This window comes from Oxyura jamaicensis, chromosome 3 (genome assembly GCF_011077185.1).
Source record: "Oxyura jamaicensis isolate SHBP4307 breed ruddy duck chromosome 3, BPBGC_Ojam_1.0, whole genome shotgun sequence".
Classification (NCBI taxonomy): domain Eukaryota; kingdom Metazoa; phylum Chordata; class Aves; order Anseriformes; family Anatidae; genus Oxyura; species Oxyura jamaicensis.
In genome coordinates, this window is record NC_048895.1 from 7,299,909 (window position 1) to 7,316,200 (window position 16,292).

Consider the following 16,292-nt stretch of genomic DNA (forward strand, 5'->3'; position numbering starts at 1 on the left):
TATGTTTCTGCCTCTCAAGCATACCAGTTTCTGTAGGTGAGCTGGTATCCAGCTGGTCAGAGTGCAGTGTCTACCTTGTAAGAAAGGCCTCTGCTACCTCTTAGCAGTAAATTCATGACCACCATTTGCTAGATACTATTATGAAATGCATTGGCCTCCAATACAAAAAGAAACACACCAAGATTATAAAGCAGGACCTTTTTTCTTAAGTACGTCCCCGTTTATATAATTATGATTCTAATAGTAGTCTAATTCATAACACTAGACACTAAAAACCTTCTCACTTTCTAAAAGCCTTGCTGTGACAATATCTGCTTTCATGTTCATTAAATTGAAACAGCCCCAAATCAGCCACCGTGACAATTCCTTGGTTTAAGAATAAAACTCAAGTCCTAAACTGATGAAAGAAATAAAAACTGAAGCTCTTTACCACCCTAGATAAACAGGAAAGCAACATGTTTCCCTACAAGCTGCTGCCTGATGATTTTGTTATGGTACTCATAAACAAGTGATATTTTATACTTTTATGAATTCTCATACCCTTATTTTTTTTCATGGCAAGCACTCAAAATTAACTGTTCCAAAGCAGTTATTCTATTAAACAAAAAATATGTATTTTTTTTAACGTACAATACATTGTGTTCTATTTCAAGCTCAGTTTTCCATCTATAACTTAGCCCTAGTTGTAGCAGAATAAAATTCCAGCTTTTATGACAGAAGACTTTTTTTGATCAATAGAAGTCAGCAGCAAAAGCATTTGTGGTTTTTCTCTGGAAAGCATTTGTGGCCACAGACTCAAAGGAGGAAGAAAGGGAGGGGGATTAACTCTTCAATGAAGGTCAAAAACATAATTTAAAAGTGAACCAAGAGGAGCAGCTGTGTCTGTCAGCGCAATTGAGATTACCAGCTGGAGCATTTACCAGCAGTATGAAAACAATGCACACCAGATGTCAAATGTTGCAACTGTGAGAAAGAAAACATCTCTGGGCATGGCACTGTCATGCTAGTACTCATTACCAGACAGATTTCATATTTAGCATTTATTCATTAATTAGACAGACACTACCAGGAAGAAACAGAATATTTCCTTAGACACAGCTTTTGAGCACTATAATGTAAGCAAGAAGCAGGTGCGCGCACTGTAATAATTTAATATTGTGCATTCTAGAAATCCTCCTTCTTTCACTGTGAACACAATGACTTCTGCATTAACCAATTAATACTAGCACATCCACAGCTGAGCTTGAGTGACTTTTACTTAGTTCAGTCTGAGCTTTTAGTTTGAGCTTGGATCCTTTTCTAATAAAATCTAAAATAAATATTAAGAAAACAAGTAAAAACTTGTTCTGTTCCATACTCAGCTGGAAGGAACTTGACATATGCCTTGAAAGAGAGTACTTCACTGACAACTCTACCAGCATTACCTTCCCCAGCTCTTTATCTTCCTTCTCCTGCTGGGGCATTCTTGTATTTTTTTCTATACATTTTTCTCCTCAAAGTAGCACATCTGTTCCCAATGCTCCAACCAGCATGTTACACCACTTTTGGTGTGTAAAATTATCTGACGTCAATTTCCTTCTTTTGTATTTTTTTTTAATATTTCTCTCACAAAAGAAATACAGTCTGCCCCTGCACCCTCTCCCCCCACCACCAAAAAAAAAAATAACTGACAGAGAAGAATTTTTGTTTTTACAGTCCTCTCCCCTCCATCGCAGTACCTGCCTTCTCCCTTCAGTACTGTATTCGCCTAAGCATAGGTGGCTCTCAGCCTTCTTGGTTGACCTCTACTATTTGACATTAAAGACTTTTCTGGTTCCCACTGCTAAACTCAATTTTAACATATTATTTCTCTCATGCAAAAAAAAAAAAAGTTAATAGTCCCCAAGAAACTGAAAACATGGATGTTAATATCCGGATTATATATAAAGGAGGCTGTTCTAGGAACTAGCTCAATGTTTGTTTTATATCCCCTTCCTTCTTCCTCGATGATGTTGCAATTCTGTTATCTGAAGGAAGACACACCCACACAAAAATAGTGTACCTCCCTGGATAAAGAGTGTAACGGAATCAAGCTGGATAAAATTATTGAAATAAAATTACTGACAGCAAAAGGAATGACAATATGTTTGTGACGCCTTTTCCTGACATAACACATATGTTAGCATATGTTTGTTAACTGTTGCAATTAAGGAAGGAGAATCAGAAAGGCCTCATTAATAAATATATTTAATTTCTTCTGCACACGTTACTTTTTCCCTTCCAGATAGAATTTTTATGTATTTCGTTATATAAATTCTCCTTAACTTCTGCACCCATTCTACTGTATTACAACCTATTCCTCATGGCTTACCTTAGCTTTGCCATCCTGTGCAGACATATATCCTACACACATGCTCTCTGTTGTATGGCTCCACAGAAATTCCACTATAAAGGAAAATGCAAGAAGTCATAAAAATGCATATTTTTTAAAATATAAGATGTATTTTAACAAGACTGGAATCTTGAGAAACAAACTTGCCTTAAAATAAAGTTTGAGAAAGGAGAAAGAAATGAGCAGGGTCTTATAAATCTCAAAGAAGAAAAACTACTTACCAGAATAATTTAATCTCAAAAGAAACAGCTACCAACCAAACAACAAGATTTCCTGCACTATTTGCAGTCACACACTGCAGAACTAATACCCAGGATAAGAAAGTTACTTCAACGATAAGAAGCCTCCAAGGCAAGAAATACATAAGTTTTAAATGCAGTTAAAATATACAATTGACTTCTAAAGCAGAGGCTGGTTCCACCCATAAAGCAGAAGCAGATATAAATTGTGTTTGAATGCCTTGAACTCAGACACAAGACCACTACAATAGCATAAGCTCAGATGCTGTACAGAGATTCTGTAGAATTGTAAGACTATCCAAAAATAAACTGCATCAAGCATTTTTTTTCCACAGAAATGAGCGTACATACATATATAACATGCAACCACGCAGGGGTAAACAGAGATTTGTGGTATAATGGAGACAGGAAAACAGGCAGAATTAGTAAAATCTGCAAGACAGAAATGAAGACACACAAAGAGGTCTGGTGAAAGAGAAATAATCCTGCAGAAGCAGCAGGAGAGATGCTGGATGGAGCCAGAATAATCCTGCACAATAAGCAAGAGAGATGCCTGGCAAACTCAGAGCAAGACCCGATCCTGAAAGTATACTGAATGATATCAAGAGCAGCTACTATCCCCCCTTCTCTTTGGGGAGAGAGTGAGGAGCATGAAACACCAAAGGCAAGAGAAGAAAGATGAGAAGAAATTTGCCTATTTTAACTGTGACCTCCACATCAATGCACTTTCAAATCTGATCACCTTGACCTCTAGCACCAGCTATATACAGCATCAGCTCCGTGGTACCGCATATTCACAGGTAACTTAGAATACAAACGTTACAGACCAACAGTTTTGTGTTTGTAGTGATAGTGATTTAGAAAACTAAACTCTGGTAACGTGTACTGTTATAGCATGTTAATCAAGCAGTGATGTTCTGAAAATTGGCCTGATTTATCAGTCTTAAACAGCCATTTGTAGTGATCTTTAATTCCCTGATGCATACATACACTCCTACAAAATTCACACGAAGAGCACATTATTCGTATTATTTCTCATCTAATGAAGCTTTATAAATTGCCAGAAAGTATTTTTCTTGCTTTATTCAGAGACATTTTCCTTTCCTGTCGTGAAGTACAAAATTTGGATGATGGAAAGAGTTGTTAATCAGAATTTAGGGTATAAAGGGTTGTAAAGGGTTAAAAATTGCACCAAAGTACAAATTATTCTCTTGGATTACAGGAGCAGTCTTAAAAGAATTAAATATGATGCTATGAAAAGCTGTTTTCACATATTTTATTACTGAAAGACTTTCACATATTGTAAAAAGCATGTTTAGATTATTTTTAAAACTCCTCTGTTGTTATTCCTCACGGTCCTTTAATATGACTGACGAAGGTCACAGCATGCCGACTATGCTTATCCTTTGAACCATTTCATCTTGCATAGCAATTAACCCTTAGCAGAAGATCAAAGTTTGGACAATCCCAGCAGACTGGAAGATTCTGACAGATGTGTAGGTATCACCATAAAAGAAAAATGAACTTCATTTTGGTATGCGATTTGCTCCCATGTAATAGATTCGTGACTGATACTGCCAAAGGTTAGTCAAAACCTTTCAGTGACACATATTCAGTGCAATGTAACTGCGTTTGATGAGGCCTACCCCTCCCTAACACCCTAAGGGTTCAACAGTCAATGAAAGCATTTTTTTTCAGACAAAATTTATTTTATCTTTTAATTTTGAGAACTTGAGTAACAGTTCGGGTCAAATACCCTCAAAATACTTCTTTGTCTTTGTTAACTCTAGGCATATTTTTTTTTTAAAGTTTTTAAGATTTTTTTTTGCTTCTATGTTGTCCACCAAAAGTACCATACTACTAGTATGCAATGTGATTATTGCTAACCAATAAAAGTAATGGAATTACAATAAAAAACCTAAATTTCATACTTGCTCTGAGGGTATTTCCAACATTTTCAACTATTTAATAAATCACTTTCTTGCAAATTGTTTCAATAGTTTCAAAAATATAAAAAGATCATCCCTGTAATAGAGACAAATGATTTTATTGTTCTATCCACCAAATTGTTCAGTATCACACAACTTATCTTCAATCCAAACAACACAAATACTACATATGCTCAAATACAGATTAACTCAACTTATATTATAAGGCAGGAAATTGCTGCACTAAAGAAAAAAATATGTTTAGAATAAGCTGTGATGCAAGAATCTTATTTCAGTGGAAAGAAAAAGAACAATCAACTCTACTTACAATGCACGGGGAATTTTCTTTGTATATTTTTGAGGAAAATCTTCTTTACTAGGTACATGTTTTCTTACATGTAAGTCAAATATTAAATGAATAGAAAATATTACTCTCATTTCCAAACGTAAGAAATTTACGGCTAAGCTGATCTTATTTGTTCTTGTTTAATCAAACTTGTATTTTCATTTTCTTAACTCCTTTTTAGTGGTAAAATTTATGTGCTGGGATACTTTCCACTAGATCAATAATGTCACAATTATTCCATTCTTAAATTTTAAAATTGTAAATCAAACTTGCAACATTCTCTGTATTTTTAGCAACTCCATGTCCTGCTTCAGGAGTCAGCATGAGACCATCTTGGCTTTCAAATAGTTGAAAGACAATAGTAGGATGATTGTCAAATGCTATTTAATAGTCTACTTCAAAATGACACATTATTCAAGTAATAACTCCAAAAATATAACATTAAAAAGCTATTTCTAAATCCTTTTCCCATCCAAGACTTCCAAAATCCCTTTGCTGTTCATCAGTATTACCCAAGAACCATCATCTGAATTGTGAGAATTCACCTTGTGAATCTGTGGTTCTTTGTAATAGCAAAATAAGTGTACATGAAACTCCTACAGAAATGTTGATTAAACACATGAAGCATTGTTGAATTGATAATCGCTAATGGTATTAACTATATTGAGCAGGATTACTTCCTAGAGTAAATGACTGGGGAGCAATACAATCAGGCTCAAGGTGAGTGACAAAGTAGTACACAATATCTCATGTACACCAAGTCTCATAACTCCAACCAGCAAGGCATAATACAAGAATAACGATGAATGGTAACACACACCTTACCTTGTGCAACTGTATTAACTTGTGGCTTTTAAACAATGGTAAACATGCAATGAGAATTTTTAATTCAGCTATTACCTTGAGTTAGTACCAACCTAAAGTAAAAATGAGTACAATTTCTCACCGAGTAAAGTTGGCTTTTCCTGTGATGATTCAGTCTCTGCTGAACACCTGCAAGACCGAAGAACTATCACACCTCCGAGTACACCATCTTCATTGGCTAGAAAAGGTGAACCTGGGCAAAATTGTTGTGGAGAATTATTTGCAGTAGGATTAGTTTCTTGGATATTTTGTTATTTGACATTCCTCTTTAATTTGATCAGTAAGGGTTGAAAAGACAGTCAGGTCAACCAGAGCCTTTACTAAAGCATCAGTTTTATTTTTCTAGTGTTTCTCATGAGTAGCTTTCTAAATAGATTTGATGGTTCATGAAAGCTTGTCTTGTATTGCATAAATAACAAAGATAACACTGAAAATTCCCATGGCAGTTTTAAAATGGAAGCTTGAAAATTCATTATTCAAAACAGAACAGAAAACGCCAAACTGAAGCAAGAGAAAAGTAGTTAAAGCACAAGTAGCGATTGCTCACCACTTCCCAAGCACTTTACACCCTTTCTTATCTGTGGAAGGAAATAATCCAAAACTCTGAATTAGAAAAAATTTATATGCTACTAACTTTTTGTGCTTCTGCTACATTTTTTTTTTCTGCAGGAAATAGATATCTAAACTTCTCAAACCTGAAATTTAGAACTCAGTCTGATTTTAGCATGAGTCACAAGTTTTCAGTACATTAATAGCAGATCAAATACCACTCACAGAAGAGGAGACAGCAAGCAAAAGATGGTCAGCCTAAGCCATGAAACACTCCAACTTAAGACTGCTCTATAAGACCTAGTAAGCCTCCCTGAAGCCCCCTGACAAAACTGGCATTAAACAGACTGCATGAACATTGTTCTTCAGGCAAATCAATATAATAGAGATCACAAATTTTCACTATATTTTGCTGTTGCACAGACAACTGAAGAGCAAAGAAACTATTTTTTTGTGTAGGATTCAACACAGTCTGAGGCACACTTTGCAGAACTAGAAATTAAGCTCAGCTGTTGAGCTTTTGAAACCTTCTATTAATTCTGATGAATATCTCCCAAACTTGTTTAATTTCTCTATTCCTATGCTCTTTATCCTCTTTAGTTTTTAATTCTCAGTGGCATTATTCATTAATGATCTTTAGAAATGTATTTGTGATAGCAAATTGTAGGCCTTTAAGGTGTCACTGTCAAAATCACAGATACTGAGTGTGATGCTCCGAGGTCCTCACCCGTAGCAGGCAAAGATACAAACAAGGTTTCACATCTCAAAAGTTACGTCTGGGAAGTTGACTACTTGTCAATGACCACAAGTCCTTCTCTCAGATTGTAGTGAACATACAGATACTATGATTCATTTGTTACATGCTTCCTTTGTCTTCAGTATCATTCCGGATTCAAACTACAATTCCCAAAAACACTTAGTAGCACTTTGAATTTTGCTTTACATATTCAAACTTCAGTTTTTTAAAATGACTTGTGGAGAAATACAGTGATTCCAAGAAAATGAATCATGGCACAATATACCAGTAAGCAAAAAGTGAAAAAAAAAAAAAAAAGTAAATAAAAAATGAAAAAAGAGTAAATAAAAATTGGAAATTACATTCCAGTACAAAACCATTTGTTCTTGGACCAAAGAAGATATAATAAAGAAAAATGGAGTGTCAAGTTAAACAGTCTCAATATTTAGTTCCTTCTGTAGTGTAATTAATATAAAGATGGCCACAAAAATAAAGAATCAAGCAAATCTGAGTCACTTTTAGAATGGGACACATTTTTCCCAATTTAAATCACTTTGTAGAAAGACATGATCAAGCTGCTATAGTCTTTCTTGCTGTTTTACAGATATTAGCAGAAAAGCCAAAAAATCTCCTACTTTTTAAAGTGGCTTTTCTATTGTTAATTTAAGACATATGCTAGAAAAAAATCTTCTATCAGAAGCTGGAAAACTTTTAAAGTTAGCTGAATCAAGTCTAAGTATTCTTTTTTTTGGCTATTAATTTGAAATGAGATTCCTATAGTTTGTGAAAAGAATGGCATGATTTATATACGATTTAAAATGCCTTGAGCCACAAAATTAACCAAGTTCTTGCACTTAAACCCAATTAGACCATAGTTACACATTTGTAATAAACTGCAATTTAAACTTGAATATACAATTGTAAAAAGCATTTCATTTATTTCTTTTCAATTATTTTCTTTTACATAAATTAGTATACTATGGCTAATGTACAGACACTGTAAAAGGCTTTGCTGGCCACAAGAACTTCAAAGCAAATCTACTCATCAGCCCCCTTCAATTTGCCCACAGCTATTCCTATGATTCAAATTACTACATTAATGCAAATTGTCAAAAACAATAAGAACCAACTTCAAGCTTTTCTGTAGGGAAAACTTTAAGTCTTACCACATTCATTCTCAACATAAGAGATGCCTTATTCGGAAGTGATACAAGATGGTCATTACAACAGATGTCCAAATAGCAGGAAGATAACAAAAGTACTATGCCTAATAAACAGCTACGTCTAATGGGACCTAATACAATCATAGATATTGTCACTTAAGTGCCACTCACTTTGCACAAGAACTATTGCTACGTGCTATGGCATTGCTCGTCAACTGCAACCACATCCCTGTGAACCAGGAATGCAGCCAATCATAATATAATAGATAACAAAACAGGAAAACAGGGTTGACTAAAATACAAACACAAGGCCTAAGAAGTTGTGAAGAGTTTTTCCACCCAAATCAAAATTGTTTATTCTACGATTTCCAAGATGTCAAATGTATTTTATATTTTACATACTTTCATTGCATTAACCAAATTCTGGTTAAGTACATGTTTTGATTTCTGCAAGTAAATGAAGAAAATAAGTGATTTTCTTCATAGGAAACGTGTCCTTTAATCTTTACTTCAGAAAATCGTCTACTTCTAATACAATGTCTTAACATGAACTTGGTTTGCAGACCTAAACTTACAATCAATTGCTTAAATTCTTTAGGCTATAAGCCATGCTATGGTCAAAGTCATTGCAACTAGAAGTTTTTTGTTGTTGTTTTTTGTTTTCTCCCTAAGCTGTGTTAATTTATTTTCTTCAGTGGAGTACAGAAGGAGAAAAGTAATCAGTCAAAGCATGTGTTTTATTATTTTTTTAAAAACAGGATTTAAAAATAATTTGGAACTTGAGCTTTAAGCACATAAGACAAATTTGTAGGCCTACAATTTTGTCCAAATAAATGCTCTCTGTGGGAAACAATAAAAAAGTTTTTTTTAGATATGTGAACAGAAAAAGGAGAACCAAAGCAAACATAGGTCCACTACTTGATGGGGAAGGTCTCCTCACAGACAATGACATAGGCAAAGCAGAGACGTTTAATGCCTTCTTCGCCTCTGTCTTCAACACTGATGATGGGCTACGGGACTCAGGGTGCCCTGAGCTGGAGGACCATGACAGTGGGAATGACAAACTCCCAACCGACCCTGAACGTGTGCAGGATTTGCTGCTCCACCTGGATCCATACAAGTCCATGGGCCCGGATGGGATTTATCCCAGGATGCTTAAAGAGCTGGCTGACGTCATCTTGGGACCTCTCTCAATTATTTTTCAATGATCTTGGGAATCTGGAGAGGTCCCGGTAGACTGGAAGCTGGCAAATGTTGTGCCAGTTTTCAAGAAGGGTAAAAAGAAGACCCTAGCAATTACAGGCTTCTCAGTCTCATGTCAGTGCCCGGTAAAATTACGCAGAAGACGATTCTTGAAGTTATTGAAGCACACCTGGGGGACAATGCAGTCATTGGTCCCAGCCAACATGGGTTCATGAGGGGTAGGTCCTGCCTAGAAAATTTGATTTCCTTTTATGATAACATCACCCGTCTAGTTGATCAAGGGAAACCAGCTGATGTGATCTTTTTGCATTTCAGCAAGGCTTTTGTCACGGTTTCCCATAGGATCCAACTGGACAAAATGTCCAGCATACAGCTAAACAAAAACATCATACGATGGGTGAGCAATTGGCTGACGGGCAGGGCTCAAAGGGTTGTGGTAAACGGGGCCACATCAGGCTGGCAGATGGTCACCAGGAGGCTCCATGGCTCCCAAGGCTCCATTTTAGGGCCAGTCCAATGTTTTTATAAACGATTTAGATGTAGGACTAGAAGGTGTTTTGAGCAAATTTGCAGATGACACCAAACTTGGAGGAGTTGTGGACTTGGCTGAGGGTGGAAAGGCCTTGCAGAGAGATCTGGGCAGGTTGGAGAGCTGGGCGATCACCAGCCACATGAAGTTTAACAAGAGCAAGTGCTGGGTCCTGCACCTGGGATGGGGCAACCCTGACTACACGTACAGACTGGGCAACAAGACGCTGGAGAGCAGCCCCGCAGAGAGGGATCTGGGGGTCGTGGTTGACAGCAAGTTGAATAAGAGCCAGCAGTGTGCCCTGGCAGCCAGAAGGACCAACTGTATCCTGGGGTGCATCAAGCATGGCATTGCTAGTTGGTCGAGGGAAGTGATCGTCCTGCTCTACCCTGTGCTGGTGCGGCCTCACCTCGAGCACTGTGTGCAGTTCTGGACACCACAGTACAAAAAGGACATGAAACTGTTGCAGAGTGGCCAGAGGAGGGTGACGAAGATGGTGAAGGGCCTGGAAGGGAAGACGTACGAGGAGCGGCTGAGGTCACTGGGCCTGTTCAGCCTGGAGAAGAGGAGGTTGAGGGGAGACCTCATCACGGTCTACAACTTCCTTGTGAGGGGGAATGGAGAGGCAGGTGACCTATTCTCCATAAACACCAGTGATAGGACCCGCAGGAACAGGGTTAAGCTGAGGCAGGGGAAGTTTAGACTAGACATCAGGAAGAGGTTCTTCACCGACAGGGTGGTTGCACACAGGAACAGGCTCCCCAGTGAAGTAGTCACTGAGCCTGTCTGAATATAAGAAGAGATTGGACTGTGCTCTTAGTCACGTGGTCTAAACTTTTGGGTAGACCTGTGCGGTGTGAGGAGTTGGACATGATGATCCTTATTGGTCCCTTCCAACTTGGGATATTCTATGATTCTACCTATACATGCAGAACTACAGTCATGAAAATCCCAGTTCTGCAAGTGCATATCTCCTTTTTTACTTTATACATTTTCCCTGTTGTACTACCTTAAACATATAAACAAGTGTTTCTCCAAACCAATTTATGTCCTTCAGTGACTATCTACCATGGAAGCTTCATTACAGTTTACAAGATTCAAAAACTATGAATTCCATGCTACACACTCAAAATTTATAAAATTAAATGTATGAATTTAGCATTTGCTGAAGCAAACTGCCACTCTATTGTCATTTCAAATAGTTTAAAAAGAGGATTAATTCAATAGCTGTGTGTGAGATAAAAGTATGTTGAAGTACAGTTTTAACTTTAGCTCTCATAAACCCAGAACCTACAGGCTATCCTCATTTGCAGCACATTGACCAATATACTACAGCACAACGATGAAAATGATGAGACTATGTTGATTTTCTTGTTGCAGCTAGCCATCATACATAGCTGTAGCAATAGAAGTTGAGCCAAAACAGAGTTTCAATTCAATAAATTACCGGGATTTAGTATTTTCAGATGAGTTACTGAAAACTTCTCTCTCCTCTCTTTTCTTTAAGCATAAACCAGAGCCAATTTCTAATTTTCAACACCATTTTATGATAAACTGCAGACTGAACATTCTTCTGGAAATAAGAAAAAACATCTGAAACAAGAACACAACCCTTCGTCTCACCTCCAAACACAAATAACAAATAACGACACAAACACATAGTCACTTGTAAAACCATCAGGACGGTTCATAATCTCCCCACACACACCACTTCTGCTGGAGGTTGCCTTCCACAGAGTCATCAGAAATGAATTGCGTGACTGCTCCCTCATCCATTCCAATTGATTTCATCAGCAACTTCAGCTAAACCATCTCAGTGCAAACCAGCAACAATACGGAATATGCCTCCAATTTACACTACTAAGTTGTGGGGAATCAGCTTCTAAATAGCGGCAGTAAAAATCAGTTGCCTACAGTAATACTACATCTTTCTACACAACAATAAATTCAGTGAGACTGTTACTCCTCCCTTAAAATCAGTCTAAGTCAAATTAAATGCACACCAACCAGTACATTCTTTAAAACAGAGAATGCATTATTTTCCAATTAGAGCATTTGTTTTGAGAGAGGAATTCAAATATATTAATATTTTTAAAAACAAAGATTTTTCTGGATATGCAGACGTTTTACTGGGGATTACACTAAAGGGTGTATTCTAATACAGCCATACAGGGCAAATGACTAGGTCTAAGTTAAGTAAGATTCTAGACAGCTGAATGATGTGCATCCATTAATAAGTTTCTGAAAACACTTGCACAAAAATAGCATTGTACTTTATTTGTAAATAGAAAAATAGTATTATACTTTATTTCTAAATAGAACCCATGCAATGTACACATAAAGCAATTTGATTATTCTCAAAAATACTATGAATTCAAACATTAGGAACATATTTCATTAATTCAGTTCTAAAAATCATTCTGTTAAAAGCCAAGCCACTGAGAAAAAGAAAGAACAGTGCAGACATAAAAACAACAGTATAGGTAATGATATTTTTCATATATATTGTATTAAATTATATGTAAATAAAAAGAGAAAATCCGCAAATAAAGAACTTCAATGAATATTAAAACCATAAAGCTTTTGCATTAGAAGAAAAAAGTAATCTTGCTCCCAGGCTTCTACATCATTTTGCTCTCTCTGTACTCTTAAGAGTGACAGATCTTGCTATAAAACTAAAAGTTCTGTAAAAATAAAATAAAACATGCCCACTAGTCAATTCTTTTATTTTTTATTTTTTTTATTGCAATCAAGTGTAATTGCTATCTTTGATCTAATAGCTTGCTAATGACAAAGCTATAAAAACCCAGGGCTTTTAACAATACCAGTTTAAGTCTTATGAAACTCATTGTTCCTTCCCGTTTATACTGGCATAACATGGAAGAATTTGGTAAGAAAAATCCAAGGCAAAACTGGAAGTACAGTATCAACAAATAATGTTAGCCCTGACTGGCCACACCAGAGAGAAGGTGTAGAAAGCCAAACAAACTAAGAACATCATTTGATATTTTGGGTTTAAATCTCACCTCCCCCAGTCATAGAATTGTCTTACAAAACATGTTTCCATCTTTCAAAGCTCAGCTAGTCTGTTAATGCTATCTGACACATGGAAAGCATTATCAAGTTTTTATTTATTTATTTTGTACCTTATTAATCTGCAATAATGCTTTAAAATAAGCAAACAGATCTTCACAGCAGCTCCACCATTCACCGATCCCTTCAAGTTCTGCAAGAACAACCATAGCTGAACACCGAGGCCCATTTCAGCCTCCAACAGGGACAGAGCACAGAGATTTCACAAGTGTTAAATACTGGCCTCAACATTCAGCCTTATTCTGGAGGAACCACATCTATAAATAAAGGATATTTTTTCTTCTACATCTCCTGTAAATTAATCTGCTCCCAAGATGAAGAGGACTTGCTCCAAAGCACACGATCAATACGAGCATTTCTGATCCTGTGCTTTTTTCCCCATTTGTAGCTACTGGACAGATCCAGTCTAGCACAGATCTTCTTAACAGTAGAAGAAGTGTTTTATTTACACTTTACCAGCTGAAGGACTAACCAGCTGTTCATCAGATGTCTGACATTCATACTCTTATACAGCAGAGAAACCATTACCAGCTTCACTGTTTACATCAGCTTTCAAAGACTTCAAAACTGTGGTCTAAACGCTGGTCATGGCGTGGTGTAACAAATTAAGCGCCATAGCATCCCCCAGCTAAACACTTCTGCATCTTGTGCTAGAACGTGAGTGAAATTCAGATTTTCTCAGGCCAACAGTCCATAGTTCACCTATGGCACTGCACTTTGTCAGCCGTTGTACAGCACACCTTTAAAACAAAGCTGCTCACCACTCTGCTTCTGCTATGTATCATGCTAAACTTCAAGCTAACAATTTAAATAAACATTAGAGGAATACTTTAGCACTAAATGAAACCTGCTTTTAATTTCATGCACTATTATTTGTAAAATGTTTAAGCACAAGCTATTTGAAACCAGAGATTTTCATATTTTATGATAAGTAAGTTGTTTAAAACTTCTGTTTAGAATTTTTAAAGAAGCTGCAAGGAAAAAGAACCTGTACCTTCACACTTCGCAAGTAAAATTTTTAAAAATTAAAAACTGAGGATACTGCTGTCCAAAAAAAATCTCAATGCTCTTGATAAGGAGAAGCACAACCTGGGCCTAGACAAACCCTTGTGTAACATCACCATGTCATGTTAGTTTTTCTTTTTTGTTTGTTTGTTTTGTTTTGTTTTTGTACAGATAACAGAGAGAGACCTGTCCTACCATCCCATACAAACTCCTGAAATCTCAAACTTGCAGTGGATGAAACATTTTACACGAAACTTCAGGATCACTTCATTCTCTTCTCAGCATCGTGAAGGCATAATAATGCTTCCATAGCATGCTTCCTCTGCTATCAAACCCTAAGGGATACTACAAAGCTTAGAGTGGTGCAGCACCACAATATAAAGCAAAAATAACCCTGTGTAACAACAGTCACTGGCAACTGTGGCATGAGGCTTTTTTCCAGCACCGAGTACAGCTCATAATGGAGAAATTTATGCTCTGTGATTCCTAACAGTCCAAACTCCTTCCCCAAGAGAGGTATTCAGCACAAAAATTCTAAAAGAGAAAGTTGTGGTGTTATCATTCTGTTAAAACCTTTTTGCAGACATTGCTCACTTGTGCATGGAAGTACAGCTTAAGAATTCAAGAATAGATGAACACTTTGCAGCTAAGGAAAGAACAAATATCAGATTCCACCTATGTCTTTCAGCTTGTTATTTTCTACTAGTTTATAAGGAACTTTGAAGCAGAATTCATAACATTGCCATTGTTAAAAGCCTAGATTTCCCGCCAGTGAGATGACACAAACATTTACTCTAAGTCTACATTCCACAAACTTGGCCACATTTGAAAGGAATGATGAGTAACAAAATCCTCTGTTCTTCTGTATGGAAGGTATTTGTGTTTACAGAACACCATTCTTCGACGGCGAACCAAGCCTTTAGCATTATTCTACAGTAGATATCAAGCCCATTCAACTTACAAGAAGTTGAAATTCAATTTCTCCCACCTCCAGCTCAACCATCAATTGTGCATTCTCCACACTTAGTTGGCTCTGAGCAAGGATGAGAGAAGCACATCTGCCATTAGTTTGTTCATCACCTGCTGTTTAAACAGCATTCACTGTTTAAGCCAGGCATTCCCTTGCTGGAACAATTCCCAGGGCTCTGTGGAGATTTGAAGAGTTCTGTAAACAGGAAGCACCAATCTGATGGCAACTGCCAAAATCAGCTGTTCCTCCCTCCAATACAAGTAACACACATTTTGACTTCTGACAAAACGTTCCAGCTCTGCTTTGTTAAAGCTATTAATTTTTTTTGGCCTTTGTCCATTGTAATTCTGGCAAAAGTTTGACATGACCACAAAGACTACTTCTTTAAGAAAGACTATCAAGGAAAGAATCCATGCCATTAGCAAGTAGTCTATTAAGCTGTTTCAACCTATTTTTTTACAATGGTAAGAAATCCTACATCATACCATACATCTTGAGATAACAAATAATACATTAACATCTATGAAAATTTACAGAAATAAATAAATATATGTATATATATTTAGTACAAACCTAAGGTTTGACATGCAGCGCATTTTTTCAGCTCTTACATTATATTAGCAAGATGTAACTTTGCATTCCATCTTCAAAACTGCCAAGTTCCTCACAATTACACTACTGGCTACAACCTCAGTACGATGTTAGTACGATGCTACATGTAAACAACAAGATGTATCTGGACTTTGAGGTTTTCTCAGTCTCTTCATTCACAGGACTGCTGAGGACAAACTATATTTTACCCTTATTACCCTGGATAACAAAAACCTGCAGTGATAAGTTTCTGAAAATACAAGTAAAACCTGTCACTAATTAACATATGAAATTACAAAAAAGAACTATAAAACTTTTTTTTTCAAGTTTGCCAAGAAAAGCATAATTTGATAGTGCCTCTCATACTTTTCACTTTCCCCTGTTCTGTTGTTTTTAGTCTGTTTTCCCAAGGCAATAAGATATCACATTATTAGCCTGGTATCTCTGTCTGTCCAGCTCCTCTTTCTCTGTAATTTATAGTTTCAGGTATAATAAAAAGCTTAGCAATATTCAATATGTTCTTAAGTCCAATACAAACATTTTCAGCAAAGAAAACAATTCATATATCACAGAGTAGCCAGTTAACGTTTAAAACAAAAACATCTGCTATGCAAACTAGGCAAAATATATTGAAATATGCTAGGTAAAATATATTGAAACCAAAGGGAAAAAAAAAAAAAAAAAGAGTTAAAGAAGCTGGTTGAT

At 36.5% G+C, this 16,292-nt stretch overlaps 1 protein-coding gene across 1 annotated transcript in view; it reads right to left on the reverse strand.

Annotated features, from left to right (window-relative positions):
- The window catches only part of TASP1 (taspase 1), an 86,484-nt gene that overhangs the window by 9,539 nt on the left and 60,653 nt on the right, over positions 1–16,292 (reverse strand). The window contains 2 exon segments of the mRNA XM_035321903.1: positions 2,351–2,424; positions 5,831–5,941. Of these exon segments, the coding sequence (XP_035177794.1) occupies positions 2,351–2,424; positions 5,831–5,941 (185 nt within the window).